General features: G+C 41.5%; 1 protein-coding gene across 1 annotated transcript in view; it reads right to left on the reverse strand.

Annotated features, from left to right (window-relative positions):
- LOC126412164 (feline leukemia virus subgroup C receptor-related protein 2) overlaps positions 1-16,125 on the reverse strand; it is a 755,677-nt gene that overhangs the window by 83,100 nt on the left and 656,452 nt on the right. The window contains exon 5 of the mRNA XM_050081631.1: positions 8,134-8,237. Coding sequence (XP_049937588.1) covers positions 8,134-8,237 — 104 coding nt within the window. The remainder of the gene's footprint in view (positions 1-8,133; positions 8,238-16,125) is intronic.

Genomic DNA, 16,125 nt, shown 5'->3' on the forward strand with positions numbered 1-16,125 from the left:
ACAAACAGCCCGTCTTGCTTCAACTTCCAAAGACAGTGGTCATATGTGTGTCAATTCGGTTCGAGCGCGCGCGCGCGCGCTTGCGTGTGTGTGTGTGTGTGTGTGTGTGTGTGCGTGTGCGTGTGCGTGTGTTTTTCTCATAGAGGGGGCTTGCACCCCTTGTCGTTTTGCGTGGCACTATCACAGCACGGGCCTACATTGACATTTTAAGCACCTTCTTGCTTCCCACTGTCGAAGAGCAATTCTGGGATGGCGACTGCACCTTCAACACGATCGAGCACCTGTTCATAATGCACGTTCTCTGGTGGAGTGGTTACACGACAATAACATCACCATAATGGACTGGCCTGTACAACGTTATGATCTGAATCCTACAGAACACCTTTGGGATGTTTTGTTTTGGAACGCCGACTTCGTGCCAGGCCTCAACGACCAACATCGATATCTCTCCTCAGTGCAGCCCTCAGTGAAGAACGGACTGCCATTCCCCAAGAAACCTTCCAGCACCTGATGGAACATATGCCTGCGAGAGTGGCACCTGTCATCAAGGCTAAGGGTGGGCCAACACCATATTAAATTCCAGCATTACCGATAGAGGGCACCACGAACTTTTAAGTCGTTTTCAACCAGGTGTCCGGATACATTTTGTCACATAGCGCAGGTTACATTATCGTCGGTTGCTAACATGGTCTGGAGGTTGCTTGGGAACTGACGACCAAGAGCCCGAAGATTACTTGTAAGTACATGTATGTGATGTGTGATGTGTGTTCCTATCGACTAACTTGGACGTTTTGTAGAGGACATCTCGACGAAAAAAATTCAGGCTACGAAACGATGTACAAAAAGTCATCCAACGACGCCAAAGACCATCGGGACCAACAACTGGCGCTAGGTCACTACATTGAGGCAAAATGAGAGTTTCTTCGCTAGTGGACCACCCTGACAGCATTGATGGCGTCAGATGCATCAATGCCTTATCACAGCGACTCCGTATCAACATTCAAATTCACGATTGTTGCAGATGGTTTCGTTTAGTGGCAGGCAGTGGCCCCTTTGACTTTGATGTTAGGGGCGCGGTTGCACGATATTTTCAGGTATTGCGTTGTGTTATAAATGCCGCCCCCCCCCCCCCCCCCCCCCTCCTGACACCGTTTACAACAACTCGAAGTTTATTGGCATCTTTTGTTGCAGTCTGTAAGAGACTAATGAAACATAAGTGGGAACAGTGACAAACGGAGAAGGAAAGTAGAGATATTGCCAGAAAGGACCCCCAAAAATTTCCCCACAAACCGGAATTGTGCTGTATGTATAGGAAGAATTCTCGTAGCACTGAAAACGTGCCTGACTCAAAAGGAAACGGAAAGTTCACGATCCCCCTCAGTTCTGCAGAAAACGCTGTTATGGTTCCGTAGCTGATGGTGATATTTCAGGAAATAAGCCTTCCACAGCTCCAGCTGACTTCTTTAAAAATTTCTTTTCAGGCCAGCTAAAGACCATGTCAAGATAAATATTAATTTCTCTTTTGTCTCATCTTTCACTAAAATTCTTTAATTTTCTCAGAATGAGCTATTTCTCTCTCATATGAACTTGTGACTCGAGTAGTTTTTCTGTTTGTTTTATATTCCTGTAAACTACTTAATTTATTGACTTCTATTCTGATCATGTCTCTGTTATGCCTCCTATTCAACCTACTTCACTGTTAAGTCCTTCTTTTGTCCTACTCCCCTTCCATTTTGTTTGTCTGCTTTTCTATGTGGATCTTTTTTGTTAATCTGTCTCTCTTCATTCTCTCTAGATTCGAGTGTAACACGCCTCTTTCTGATTTAATTTTTTGTTTTAGCACAAATGAGTATATTTCATTATTCGGAAAACCGAATTGTCTTTTTTCGTGACTGGACCTTATATTTTTCGCAAGATTCCCGTTTCTGTCCTTTCTAAATCTCCTAAAGCCATTATTGTCGAGATAAAACTGGTGTTTCTCACCTACAGAGGACTTCTGGTTCTACAACTGTATTATAATGCCTTAATTTAAGATCTTTAGAAAAAAACATTTTGCTGTTGTTTCGATTTCTCAATCTCAAGTATGCTCTTTACATGTATTTAAAGTTGTCTGCTTTGTTGTTGTTGTTGTTGGTGGTGGTGGTGGTGGTGTCGTCGTCGTCGTTATACTTAGTTTTCAAAATTCTTAATGAGCTGCTTTTGTTTGTCATGTGCTTTGTCTTTTCAAAGGATATTTAAAGACCTGCCTTCTCAGCTGTCTGTCTGAGAAGTTCTAGTCATTTCTTTACACTGTCCAAGATTCTATTATTTCGATATGATCTGCGAAAGCCAAACAATTTAGTGCTTCTTTCGGTCACCCAGCATCATGTGGTTGTTGAGTTTCTGTTTTCCTATGCCTATTTTCCATTGTCTCTCAACTTTTTCCAGCATACGATTGAATAATAGTGGTGACAAACTGACAGTTTGTCTGACTCCTGGTGCAATATGGAAGGGATCAGAAACTGTTCTAAGAAATTTTACGAGTTTAAAGGCTAAAGCCTCATTATCAAAAGATCACCATCATACAGCCTTAATAAATGCAAGGAAGCCAGAAAGTATAGAACTGACGACCAAAATTAAGTAGGCTCGCCGACACCAAATCGTAAGTTGCAATCTTACAAACGATCGTACGGAGGGTCGCATTACATACAAAATCAGTATTCGAGATTGACGATGTGGATGGAACACCCACAAGGCAACTACTTTAAAGAAACCTGGAAGCCAAACATTCCTACAGACCAAGTTGACACTAGAATCGCGTTACGCGCAACGTGTGACAGTCACCGACTTATACCTGAACAGGATGTCGATCTGCAACAATTTGAACGTGCTGGTTAAATAGCGAGTCATTTCATTTCATGCCCAACACCACATAACGCCCGCAGAGTGTTACTAGAATACGAAAGAAAATACGAAAGAAAATACTTTCTGCTGTTTCTGCCAACATGAACTTGTTACATCTGATGTTACCCAGTAGTGGGGCAGGCCAAAATGAATTGTTTGGTACACTGTGGAAAAACAGTCACAACTCTCTCGCATCATTTCAAAACTTGAAGTTTATCGGAAAAATGACGGATTGATCAGAACAAATGATTCCATTTTTCTTAACGTGCGTTTCACTCATACTTCCTTTGTGTAAAACAACACCATGACATGCGGCACAAGTCGATAAAAAAATCACGCACGGTAGATGTGATGTACACGAACAGACAAAAAAATGATTACAGTTTCAGAAGAATTCGGTAATTTATTCAAGATAAAGAGCTTCACACGTTGAGAATGTCAAGAACGCGTTGGTCTAACTCTGCCCCTTATGCAAGCAGTTAGTAGGCTTGGCAATGATTGACAGAGTTGTTGGATGTCTTCATAAGGGACACATTGTGTCCAATTAGCGTGTTATATCGTCAAAAGCCCTGCCTACAATGCTTCAAACGATCTCAGTAGGGAGACATCCGTCGACCTAGTTGGTGAAAGTAGGGTTCGGCAAGCACGAAGACAGACGGCAGAAACTCTCCCCGTGGGGCGGTGGGCATTCTCTTGCTGAAATGTAAGCCCAGGATAGACCACCAGGAAGGGCAACAAAATGGGGCGTAGAACGTTGTGGATGTACCACTGTGCTGTGTCGGTGCAGTGGATGACAACCAAAGTAGGTGTGTTTTGTAATTCGTAAAATAATGTGTTGGAAACATGTAGACATCTCTTGAACAAACTTGACATTCTTTACTCAGACATGGCACAACTGATGACAACAACTACGAATGGACTAAGCAAGTACTCATTAAGTTCTAACTGATATTACAGCGTGCAAGGGGCACCTACTTTGGAGTCTTAAGCGACACTCATTTCTACTCACTACGTACCTGAAATTGCGCCCTACCTGTCAGCATATATGTTGCCAATAAATAAACAAGGCACACAAATTCGACAATTTATTTCTCTCAACAGGATGTTAAGTAATGAGATTCTAGGCATGTTATTTACACCTCTGTGTACTGAGTTTGGTCTGTTTGGACGGTAGAGATACATGTTGAACTTGAGATATAATGGATATCTGGAATGATTTCACAAATGTATGTGAATTTCCTGCGCGATGTAGACAGTAAATATAAAAACCATACGGAATATTTATGAAGCACTAACCATCCCTCTATTATCTGCAGGGGCACAATCCACGATAAGTTGTAAAAATTTAGTTCATCTCCTAACGAAGCATTGCAGTACTGGGTTGCTGAGAGCTAACACCCGAAATTTTATATTCGGCACATCCTTGACTCTGTGGATCTCGGAATATTGAATTTCCCTAACGATTTCCGGAATGGAATATCCGACTCGTCTAACTCCAACGACCATTCCGCTTTCGAAGTCTGTTAATTTCCGTAGTGCTGGCAGGGTCACGCCGGAAACCTCTTCACTTGAATCACCTGAATACAAACGACAGCTCTGCCAGTTCACTGCCCTTTTATACGCTGTGGACCCGATACTACTGCCATCTATATATGTGCATATCGCTATCCCACGACGTTTGTCACTTCAGTGTAGATACAGCTTCGATACCTGGAGTGTCAGGTTTTGTGTTGGTGCTGTAGAATAGTGCTGATGAGATATGTGATGTGAGAGGGGACGCAGCGATGAGTCTGGTGGCTAAGAAATTGATTTATACAGACAGCATGTGACAACATCGTTACGTATCCGGCCGCAACCACCATAACTGAGCACAACAAGGACCAATGTGAATAGGCAACCAATATTAATCGTTAGGGACATGGCTCCACATCGGCAAATAAAAAAGCTACCGTAGTTCACTTACTTTCTTTACATAATATCATATGGGAATCATTTTTAGGGTAAAACATCAATCCAAACTAAGGTTTACAGTCCAAAAGCTTCTAACGCGAAATATTTGTGAGGTAAACTCAAGAATTTCCTGCAGAGTCCTGTTCAGAGAACTGGGGATACCAACTACTGCTTCCCAATATATTTATTCCATAATGAAATTTGTCATAGAGAAGTGTTTCTTTTTCAGACCAACAGCTCAGTTGATGGAATCAGTACCAGATATGAAAAATCTTAACAAAGATAGTCACTTACTTTGGTATAGAAAGGTCTGTTATTCATGAACATACATTTAAAGTAACTCCCTAGCAACCATAAATCAGTTTAGAAACTGTTAAGTTCACTGTAAGAGGAGCCTAAAGATTACATGGATACTAAACTCCGTCTATCCCACTGAACAGAACCTGTTGACGCATATGTCGTTAATAAAGTCAAATAACGCGAAAAATACATAAAATATGACTTCTGAACATCTTCACTGCTGTATTGTGATCAATGGAAAAACGTAGTGTAAATTAAATTACTATTTGATGACTTGTGGCTACATTAGCCTAATTATTATCTTATGTATCTCACTGCATGTACATTTACATGTTTCTAAAGACCTAATAAAGAAATATATGCTTCAGATTTTTCGACTTATCCGCATTCATGAGTACCAGTTCAGTTGGGATCTATGGATGGAACATTTCATATCTCTCGATTTTAGTGTGTTATTTTTTCTAACGATTTCATCGCTGCAGAAGAGTGGACCATGTAGCGTATATAATCTAAATGTTGCGGGTCAAGTACTCATTCATACTAGTCATGTTTGGTACTCACTTTTACTCTAGTGTATTTCAGTATACTTATACTAGAGAGTCTTGTCATATGGACTACTCACTTCTACTCACTGCTCTCGGATACTCACTTGTACTTGTGGATTTGTGGTGCCGGATACTTACATGTACTTGTGCGTCTTGTGGTGTTGACCATTCACTTGTACTGTAGTATTAGGTACTCACTTGCACTCATGCGTTTTATGGTGTTGAGTACTCATGTTGAATACTTGTACATCCTGAGGTGTCAGCTACGCACTTGTACTGTGTTGTTAGCTAACTTGCACTTGCACTCTGCTTTTGCTATGTTGGCTACTCACATGTACTCGTGCATCAAGTGGTGTCAGATACTCAGTAGTATGCGTGTGACTTCGAATGTTGGGTACTCACTTGTGCATCTTTTTTGATATCAGATACTTACTTGTGCATCTTATGGTGTCGGCTACTCACTTGTACTGTGGTGTGAAGTACTCACATGTACTCACGCCTTTTGATATGTTAGCTACTCTTTTGCACTATTGTGTCCAGTGGTGCTGGTACTCACTTGTACATGTATGACTTGAAGTATCGATTACTCACTTGTACTCATGTGTCTTATAGTTGAAAGGTCTCTCTTGGATTCCTTTCATGTTAATTTTTTAAAACTGTTGTCATTTACGGCAAACATTCCGCTTCTAAATTTACTGTGGTGTTTCTGACTATCTGGGAGGAGACTGAGCAGTGGAACGTGTTACTTTTACACATAATCAAGAACGATCTGTCACACCACTACACTTTAAAACACAGTTTATATGTAATTCATGTCACACAGTCTCATACAGAACCTACATCTGCTTTCTTTTATATAATGTATATGATAAGATACTGTCATCCCCCTTCCATTCTGTGTGAGAGGATGAATGAGCAAATGTATTTCTAGTTGCATGCTGGATGGTAGCAGACAAGCCTGTCTGCTAGAGAACAGTAGGACCAACGTCAGAACAGGTAGCTACGCTTTCTAAAAACAAAGAGGTTTCTATCCTTAGTATGGTCCTATCCGTCCCTTGTCATGTTGGTATAGGAAGCTGCCTCTCTGGTCACTTCCGTTTTGTATACGGAAGCACCCTCGGTAGGAGCCCAGGTCAGTCTGTCCGCGGCGAGCGTCTGAAGTGGTAAGATCTCCGGCTAAGCGCGTGTCTGCTAAGTCCGTAGGACAATGGATTTCTTAAGTTCAGCCTAACTGAAAATTTAATCACCTTTATTTCAGGTTTAGCTCTAAAATATCTAATGTTATCTTAAATTACAACGCAGTGTATTTCGAGTGTGAAGTTCAGAATATCTTCCAGTAGTTGCTTTGTCACTACTTTGTGAGTAAAGTGGAAACACGTGTTGATCAGTAACTCTAACTAAGATCATCAATCTTAAATGCGAATGTGCGTGAGATTATAACGTCTCGTCTTGACAATATTTTTCAATATAGCAACTTTTCTTTATGTTCAACCCATGTGGGGTGTACTTTGTGAGACCAGTACCACGTGCTTATAACAATTGTTTGACCCATCAGGTTAATAGTAAGACGATAGTAACCAGTTCAAAGTTTTTCTTTTGTAATTTGTGTTTCGATGTAATTTATATTAATTATCAAAATTATTGTGGAGTTACACTCTTTGTGTAAACCAAGTTGACCATGTGAAGCATGTAGTGTAATCATCAAAGTAGCCCTCCGCTATTCTTTTCGGGAAGATTTCACAGAGAGTTAGTATGAATTTAGGATACCAGTGTATGGTAAGTTCATGACGGACAGGATTGGGCTACGAACATAACTTCTTTGGGTGAAAATTGAATCGGTTGGTTGTGGTTAATTTCCTCTTGCATATGTTTCAACGTTCTTCGTGTGTTATTTTATGAATGCAGTGTTCTATGCAGTCTCCCAATCTTGGTTCCATATTTGATGTATTCCGTAAGATTACAAACACACATTTTCACAATCCTAAATAAGGCACCAGTTTAGTTATGAATCAAGTTTAATATGCTGAAATTTTAACGGAACAATGATCAATGTTAAAATAAATGTCCAAATATAAACTTATTTATTTCTTTTTATTTAAATTGTCTATATGTTATCGTAAGATGACTACTAAAAGATTATAATTAATGTTAATCTGGTTGGGAATTTGGTAAGCTAGACTGGATACCTGGTGAAACAGTTGCTCAGTAATGCAAGGTTAACTTCCTCAGATAGCTCACAGCTTTTAACCCACTTTTATGGTCTTGAATATCAGCACCGTTTTCAGAACAAATTAATGCAACAACATTACATAGTGCCAAGAACTCACTTGTACTCATACATCTAGTGATGTCGTGTATTCAGTCATACTTGTGCGTCATGTGTTGTAGGGTACTTACTTGTGCGTCATGTGGTGTAGGGTACTTACTTGTGCGTCATGTGGTGTAGGGTACTCACTTGTACTTGTGCGTCTTGTCGAGCACGACGCCGCAGCAGACGCTGCCCACCATCCCGGCCAGCACCATCACCAGACCGAGGCGGCCCACGTCCACCTCACGACCCTGGAACACACCACGACACCACACCAAATGCTTACCATTCTCAGCGACTCTGGGCTGTTCAAGAGGGAACGCGATATCTAAACTCGTTTACTGCTGACACAATCAATATGGAAGGCTAAGACAAATTACACTGCCCAACAGAATTAAAGGATCACTTTTTCGAAGCCCTGTTATAGCGTCCCATAGCGACACATAATTGTGACTGGCTCAAAGGTGATTATAACCTTCCTCTGTAATTATGCAAAAGCATGACCCCATGCGATATCATCCTTGGGCTCGACGAAGCTTCAAAACAGCAGTATGTCGACACTTACGAAGAAAAGGCCACAGATCGGAAGTTAATGTGACGTTTAAGCTGTGTTAATGACGTCACATTGGCACCAAATTTCACCACAGTTCTACCCAACGCCACCGTGGACTTAGACGAAGAGAAGATCGTCACAGGCCCTTTTACCCATATTTCACCCCTTCTTTGACGCCTCTGCGATGAAGGCCAGAACCGCGACGTGCAGCACTAAAATCGCGCAGTATTCTTATCGGTGGTCGAGCAAAACGTTCCACACACACACACACACACACACACACACACACACACACACACACACACACACACACACACACACACACGCCACTGCTCAGAACTGGCACGAAAAGGCCTGAGGGAGTGGCGTAAACGGCGTCAATAAAACCACTCCTTTCCCTGGCCGTTGACTCCCACACATTTTTCTGTCGAAAACTACAGTTGTCAGTGTGATGAGCAGCAGGAAGACGTTCTGGACAACCTTGACACTGCTGACACCCTCTAACGTTTCAACCGTTCTATAAGGATATTTGGGAGCTCGATTCTCACTGAGCGTGATAGCACCCCTTTGGTGCACAGCGCGGTCGCAATTTTCACTGTCGCGTCCAGCTCACATGTTGCAACCAGTGGGGTTAAGCCGCTCTTATTTCGCGTCCTCCTGTGGCGGGAGGGGGCAGGGGGCGCGTGCGGTATTGACACATGCTCGAATAAAATAACAAAGGGTCCTTCTAATACCTCTCAGTTCGGCAAAACCCTCGCTGGCACTCACCCACTTTTGTTGAGAGTCTTAAGGGAGGTAGGACGTCAAACGAGCCGACTTCGAGCAGGAGAGGCATCTCACGACATTTTAATTTCCAGTGTCTATACTTTTACAAATAAATTCATAAAACTTTGTCAGCATCACCACAAAGGATTCAGGATTCACACCCATTGCAGTGGAAGTTCGAAAAAATAACAAAATAATTTTTTTTACGTGCGAAATGTCATGATTTTTTTCACTTACTAATGGCTGCATTTGTTGCTATAGGTACACTTTTCTTTGTAACTTAGAGAGATTCTTCGATGAATTTTGCATAGCATACATACCATACTCACAGGTGTATGAAACTCTAGAATTTATTTAATTTATGAAAAAAACGAATGAGCTGTTATATTTTAAACTTCATGTTTAGAAAAAACACAAATTTTATAGTTAATTACCTCAATTTTTGCCACACTTTTTAATAGATTTGGAAAATTCTAGAGTTTCATACACCTTTAAGTATGGTTTGTTGTTGTTGTTGTGGTCCTCAGTCCTGAGACTGGTTTGATGCAGCTCTCCATGCTACTCTATCCTGTGCAAGCTTCTTCATCTCCCAGTACCTACTGCAACCTACATCCTTCTGAATCTGTGCAAAATTCATTGAAGAATCTCTCTTACTTATGAAGAAAAGTGTACCTATAACAAATGCTGCTATTAGTAAGTGAAAAAAATGATGAAATTTCACAGGTAAAAAAATAACTTCGTTATGTTTTAGAACTTCCACAGCTATTAGTGTGAATTCTGAATCCTTCCTGGTCGTGCTAACAAAGTTTTATGAATTTATTTGTAAAGGTATACACACTGGAAATTGAAATGTCCTGTGGTGCCTCTCCTGCTCCAAGTCGGCCCGTTTGACGTCCTACCCCCTTAAAAATGGTCTTGTACAGAGAGAACCTGTAAAGTACTCCGAGGTGCCTGCAGGTGGGCAACCCCAGACAGCCCTGAAATTCCAATTGTCTGCCTGTTGGCGCCTGTCAGCGCGTCCCTTTGCTGTTTTACGACGGTTGTTCGGAAAGTGAGGAACGATCGGTCGCGAAATGGAAACCGCAGTGAAAATCAAAACTGTTTTCTTTGCACTTTTAGCTACACCTTCCAGGTACTTCTCTACATAGTCGCCGCTCCGACTTAAACATTTGTCGGAGCGTTATACCAAATTTCCAACACCATCGTCATAGAAGGCAGCCGCCTGTGCTTTCCGATAGTTTTCTACGCTGGTCTATAGCGAGTAGCCTGCACCCAAGTATTGTCTTCGTATCCACAGTTTCATGTGAACAGAGGTGATGCTCAGAACGAGCCAATTAGGGCTGTGTTGTGGGTGATCGAACACTTCCCTTCGAAAAGGCTGCGAGAGCATCTTCACTGCCCCTGCAGAATGCGGCTGAGAATTGCCATAAAGAAAGAAGTGTGTGGCAGTTGTGTCAGGCGGGCTGCATTCATTAAGGCGAAGCCTCTCAGCGGGCTCTCCTGCTTGGGGGGAGATATTGTTGTTCTATGCACCTTTACTCGCACACAGTGAGCTCACAACTGAAAAGAGCGTCTTGATGCGATCGACAGTCATACTAGAGACACTACCCAAAACGTCTGTGAAAAGCCCCGTCAGATTTTCACAGTGGTTTCCATTTGGCGACTGATCGTTCCTCACTTTCCAAATAGCCTCGCATTCACAAATCTGTCAATTTCGCTCCCTCTCCCCTTCCCCCACTTCCCCCCTCCCCTCGATCAGTCCACGCGAAATAAATGTTGATAAACTATAAATTTCATGGAATGATTTTGATGAGTCCATAACGCTTCCAACCTGTACACGGGAGTAAAAATGGCGGTGGCGCTGCGGTTCAAAGGGGTATGATATGTGTGGGAATCAATGTACCAGAGAAAGGGGTGGTTTCATAGACGCCATTTATCCCATCCCCTCAAGCCTTTTCATGCCGGGTCTGAGCGTTGGCGAGTCTGGAATTTTTTCCTCGGCGACTCATTAACAAGTGGTGTGACTCAGTGCTGGGTGTCGCGGTTCTGACCTCCTTCACAGAGGCGTCAAAGAAAGGACGAAGTTTCAGTAAGAGGGTCTGGGGCGATCTTCCCATCGCGTGAAACGCATACGGTGGCGTTGGGCAGAAGTGTGATGAAATTTGGTGCCATTGTCACATCGTTAACGCACTTTACACATCACATGAACTGAGCTGTGGCGTTTTTTCGCATGTGCCGACATTTTGCTGTTTGAAGCGCCATAGAGCCCCAGGGAGGGGGGGGGGGGGGGGCGTCGCAGGGCACCGTGCGTTTGCATCGTTACACAGGAAGGTTTTTGTGAACCAAATTTCACAGTTATGCGTCGCAGTCGGAGGCTATTACGGATTTTTGAAAAAGTGGTTCTTGAATTCTGTTGCGCAGTGTGTAGAACATCTCCCACTCCATGTGGGCAACTGGCATAACAACCGTAGGAAAATTATTTTTTTTTAACAAAACAGTCTTGGTTTCGAAAATATTGCTTTAATGACACGTTTAGCTTTTGTAGGGCATCGTCTAGTTATCTACAAAAAGAATAAATGAAAAATAATAGGTAAGGAATGGTTCTATCATGTACGGACATAATAAAATATCTAAGGAAATTTTTACCAATTATAGATTGAGGACATCCATAGAACTAGTATGCTGCTAAATAAGCGTCCATCCAGTTCAAGATAAGCGGGCCATGTGCCTAGACAATGAACACGAAGTGATAAGCAAACCTTAAGAAGAAAGAATGAATGTCGTAGTGGTAAGTCAAAGTGTTAAAATACAAAACGATGCCTCTGGTACAGTCATGACGGCAGGTACTGTGATGCAGCGATAGGAATAGCTAATCTTATGGTTCTTTGAGCACTGAATCCATGCGTAACATCAGTTTTTCGCAATGTGACTTTTTTATAAATTATAAAACAGCAAAACTTATGAAACCGGTATGGAAAGTAATTTAATTTTTCAATATGTGAACAAATGTTTTATTGAAGTACAAATATGAAAACTCTTCTTTATTTCATAGTAATTACGTAACTATCTTCTGGTAAACCTTGCGGGATGTAAGGTCGTGGTCCATGAAACTCTTCAGCTCCTAACGTTTCGTCCAGTGCTTCGCTGGACATCTTCAGAGGGGTGTTTCTCCTCCGGTGAGTCTTGCCGACTGACGGGTCGGACGTCTGAGAGCGACTTATGTATCGTAGAAAGTGGGCGTGACCAGAGTTACACGTGATATGCAGAGATAACCTTTGTCAGAGATAAAACTTAACTATCGATCGTAACCTTGTCACGGATAAAACTGTCTAGCAATTCTGTAGTGCTACTGTCCAAATATCACTAAGTTTCATGAGACCATGAAACTTAGTGATATTTGGACAGTAGCACTACAGAATTGCTAGACAGTTTTATCCGTGACAAGGTTACGATCGATAGTTAAGTTTTATCTCTGACAAAGGTTATCTCTGCATATCACGTGTAACTCTGGTCACGCCCACTTTCTACGATACATAAGTCGCTCTCAGACGTCCGACCCGTCAGTCGGCAAGACTCACCGGAGGAGAAACACCCCTCTGAAGATGTCCAGCGAAGCACTGGACGAAACGTTAGGAGCTGAAGAGTTTCATGGACCACGACCTTACATCCCGCAAGGTTTACCAGAAGATATTTCATCCGGTCGTGAAAGCCTTCATACTATGAATTACGTAACTATCGGCTTACATTTCGTTTCTCTCTCTCTCTCTCTCTCTCTCTCTCTCTCTCTCTCTCTCTCTCTCTCTCTCTGCTTGAAGATAGTAGTTAAAAAGTGAATCTTTAAGTTCACTGGACAGCCTAATGTCTTTAAATTCTCACCGTATTGCCTAGAACAGATAAATAATGTGGTCCCTTTTTGTTGACTCCCATTTACAGTCATTTTTGATTCAAAGTTCTGTGGACATTGTTTTCGGAGCTAATTGTTTATTGAGATCCACATTCTTGAGTTGAATTGTGTGACAGGTGATTCTGTTAGATAAAATGACGTTTTACAGCAGCTTCCTCTTCGATTCGCCAATGGGGTGGCAAGAACACTTGCCCCCCTTCCCCCATGAATCTGTAGCACAGAGCTTTTATTCGCTAAAGAATTCTCATACGCTTCTAGAAGTGATTTCCCTAGCATTACGTGACTGATCGTGGGTTTAGCAGCTGCTGTATAACTTACGTTTGTTTGATTGTCATATCGCTTTTGGAAAATTACGCTGTTTCTTTCGGTGGAGCTGCATTTTTTCACTTTCAAGGAAGACTGGATTCAGTGGAAAACCAACAATTCTCTGGAATATAATAAATTTTTTGTGTCACCTATAAATTTCAATTCTGTATCATGACACGTGTCGAACCCGACCAGCTTGTTTGTATAATAAATGGCAAGGACGATCAAAAACTAAATGTTAAGAAACAAGTAAACAGACGTTAGATTTATCCATTATTTATATGTGGTGACTATTCTTGCGGACATGTCAGAAGGAACACACACGACATATCTCTAATTAAGGCGAGGACGGCCATTAATCCCTTCAGTGCAGCTGCACATCAGATTCGAAGTCTTACAGGAACCGGTGAAATGCTGCGGGTAATTGGGATAATGGGTAAGGATCATTACATTAGTAGCGTGTTGAAAATATCGATCTGACGGGAGGCGTTCTAGGATAGTCCGTGCAGCTGTGGTGATAACTGTGTCCGGATGGCGTAGTGGTCAGAGCATCTGCCTCGTAAGCACGAGACCCGGGCTCATAACCCACTCTGGCACCAATTTTCAACTTTCTCCATTGCTTTAAATCAATACCCACTAACATCCAATGTGTATAATTCCTTTGTGTCGTTATCCTTTATTACTAGACGTTAACGAATATGACGAAAATTCATCAGTGACCGACCTCAATGAAATACAAATGAGTTTACTTTTGTTTCAAATTTTTACTGACCGAAATGCCAGGAACTTTTCAGGAATCAAATCGTATCATCAAGCGCCAAATGAAACTTCAAAAACGCATTAACTATGCATCCTGCCCCCTTTATCTTTAGTGCATATCTGAGTACGCAAACATCACGCCTGCGTCCTGTTGATATAGTGGGCAGGCCGCTGTGTGACGAGAATCGAGTAACATGTAGTGCGGCGTGGTGATAACATGTGAAGTGCGTCGCACGGCCGGATGTTGCTAAAACGTCTGCCTCTCAGACCTGTTAGGTTGTTGAAGTCATATGCCCTGTGTCACCGGTATGTGACTGCAGCTGTTATCTTCGTTGACTTTTAATTAATAACAGTAATTTTGTCTGAGCTTTTGATTCGAGACGAGAGAAAATTTAATGTTTTTTGGATACTTGGAGCTTCGGCAGATTTTGTAAAACGCCATTAGTAACTGAGATATAAGTTGCAGAAGTACCACTGCATTTTGTTCATCAGACAACTAGCTTAGACCAATTAGTTTTGAAGGTGGCTTCTTTAATGATCAGTGTGGTAGGATATCCAAAAGAATTTTGCCTGCAGTGTTATCAGCTAAGTTTCCTGATAAGCAAACGAATGACATTCCGATCTGAGACAGAAGAGTTGTGTCATGGAGATATTATGTTGCTTTCCTTACGCATTCGTAAGGAGTGTGTGTGTGTGTGTGTGTGTGTGTGTGTGTGTGTGTGTGTGTGTGTGTGTGTTTGTTTTTTTTTTTTTTTAGCCGGTGGCTACATACTGTACTACAGATTTCGGGTGCGCGAGCTGTGGTACACACCTCTTACTCACTCGTCTCTGTGGGTATTGCGACCAGAGGTAGATTAATTTATGCTGTTGACCACCCAAGCCTTAAACACTAGATAAATCAGGGGGTGCAACGTTTACTTTGAGCTTTGTTAATTTTCGGGCGAAAGTTAATTATTCAAGTGTTTGAGTGGAGCAAAAACAAGACTACCTAGAAATTAGGCGGTGAATTGTTTTTTCGAATTTTCATGACCAAATGAAGAGAGGGATATGGACAAGTGGGGGTATCAAGTGCGCCTGTGTTAGGTCTAGTTTTGCAAAGGAAGATTTAATTGCTACAGAGTAATCTGGGTAATTACGCAAAACGTTACTTGTGATTTGAATGAGAAGTGAAATGTTTCACAAACAGCTCCTGCTAGCTATCAATGTGAAGTGTCAAAAATTATCAAATCATTGCATAAATTGAAACTTCCTGCTTTCTCTTAAGCAATATACTCTTAATACATAATAGTAGAATAGCAATGGAAATTTAGATGCATTATCCAAGTATTTCATGTTTCATTAACAATACTTGAAAATAAAATATAATTGTAAGAAAACGGTCAAATGTTTTGTGAAATGATTTGTCTAAAAGTAGGGATAAAAGCAGATTAGAGGAACATTAGACGCGTCTTTTAATGAAGCTCTAAATAATATACAGCAGCTGAGATACTTATACTTTTGTGGCCTAGAGAGACCACGGAGTCAAATTCCACCAGAAAAATATCCTATGGTAGTCTTTAAAACTCTAATTTCCTAAGTGAAGCATTTAACTTTAAATTATCAATCGGCTCCTCATTTTGTTTTGCATGATTTCAAGCATCATTCAGAGGTGCTGTAAACGGTTCTGTAACGTATTTTATTTCTTACTTTCTGACAAACTATTTCAAAAAAACATTTTATTGTTTCTTGTTTGAATGTTCTGTTTATTTAATTCCGTATCTAGATGCAGACCTCAATAAATCTTGGAATAGTTCCATTCTGATTTCCTGTCAGCGATGTCTATCTTAGAGCTGAAGAGGCCCCTGTTTATAAG

Source organism: Schistocerca serialis, chromosome 7, assembly GCF_023864345.2.
Source record: "Schistocerca serialis cubense isolate TAMUIC-IGC-003099 chromosome 7, iqSchSeri2.2, whole genome shotgun sequence".
NCBI lineage: Eukaryota > Metazoa > Arthropoda > Insecta > Orthoptera > Acrididae > Schistocerca > Schistocerca serialis.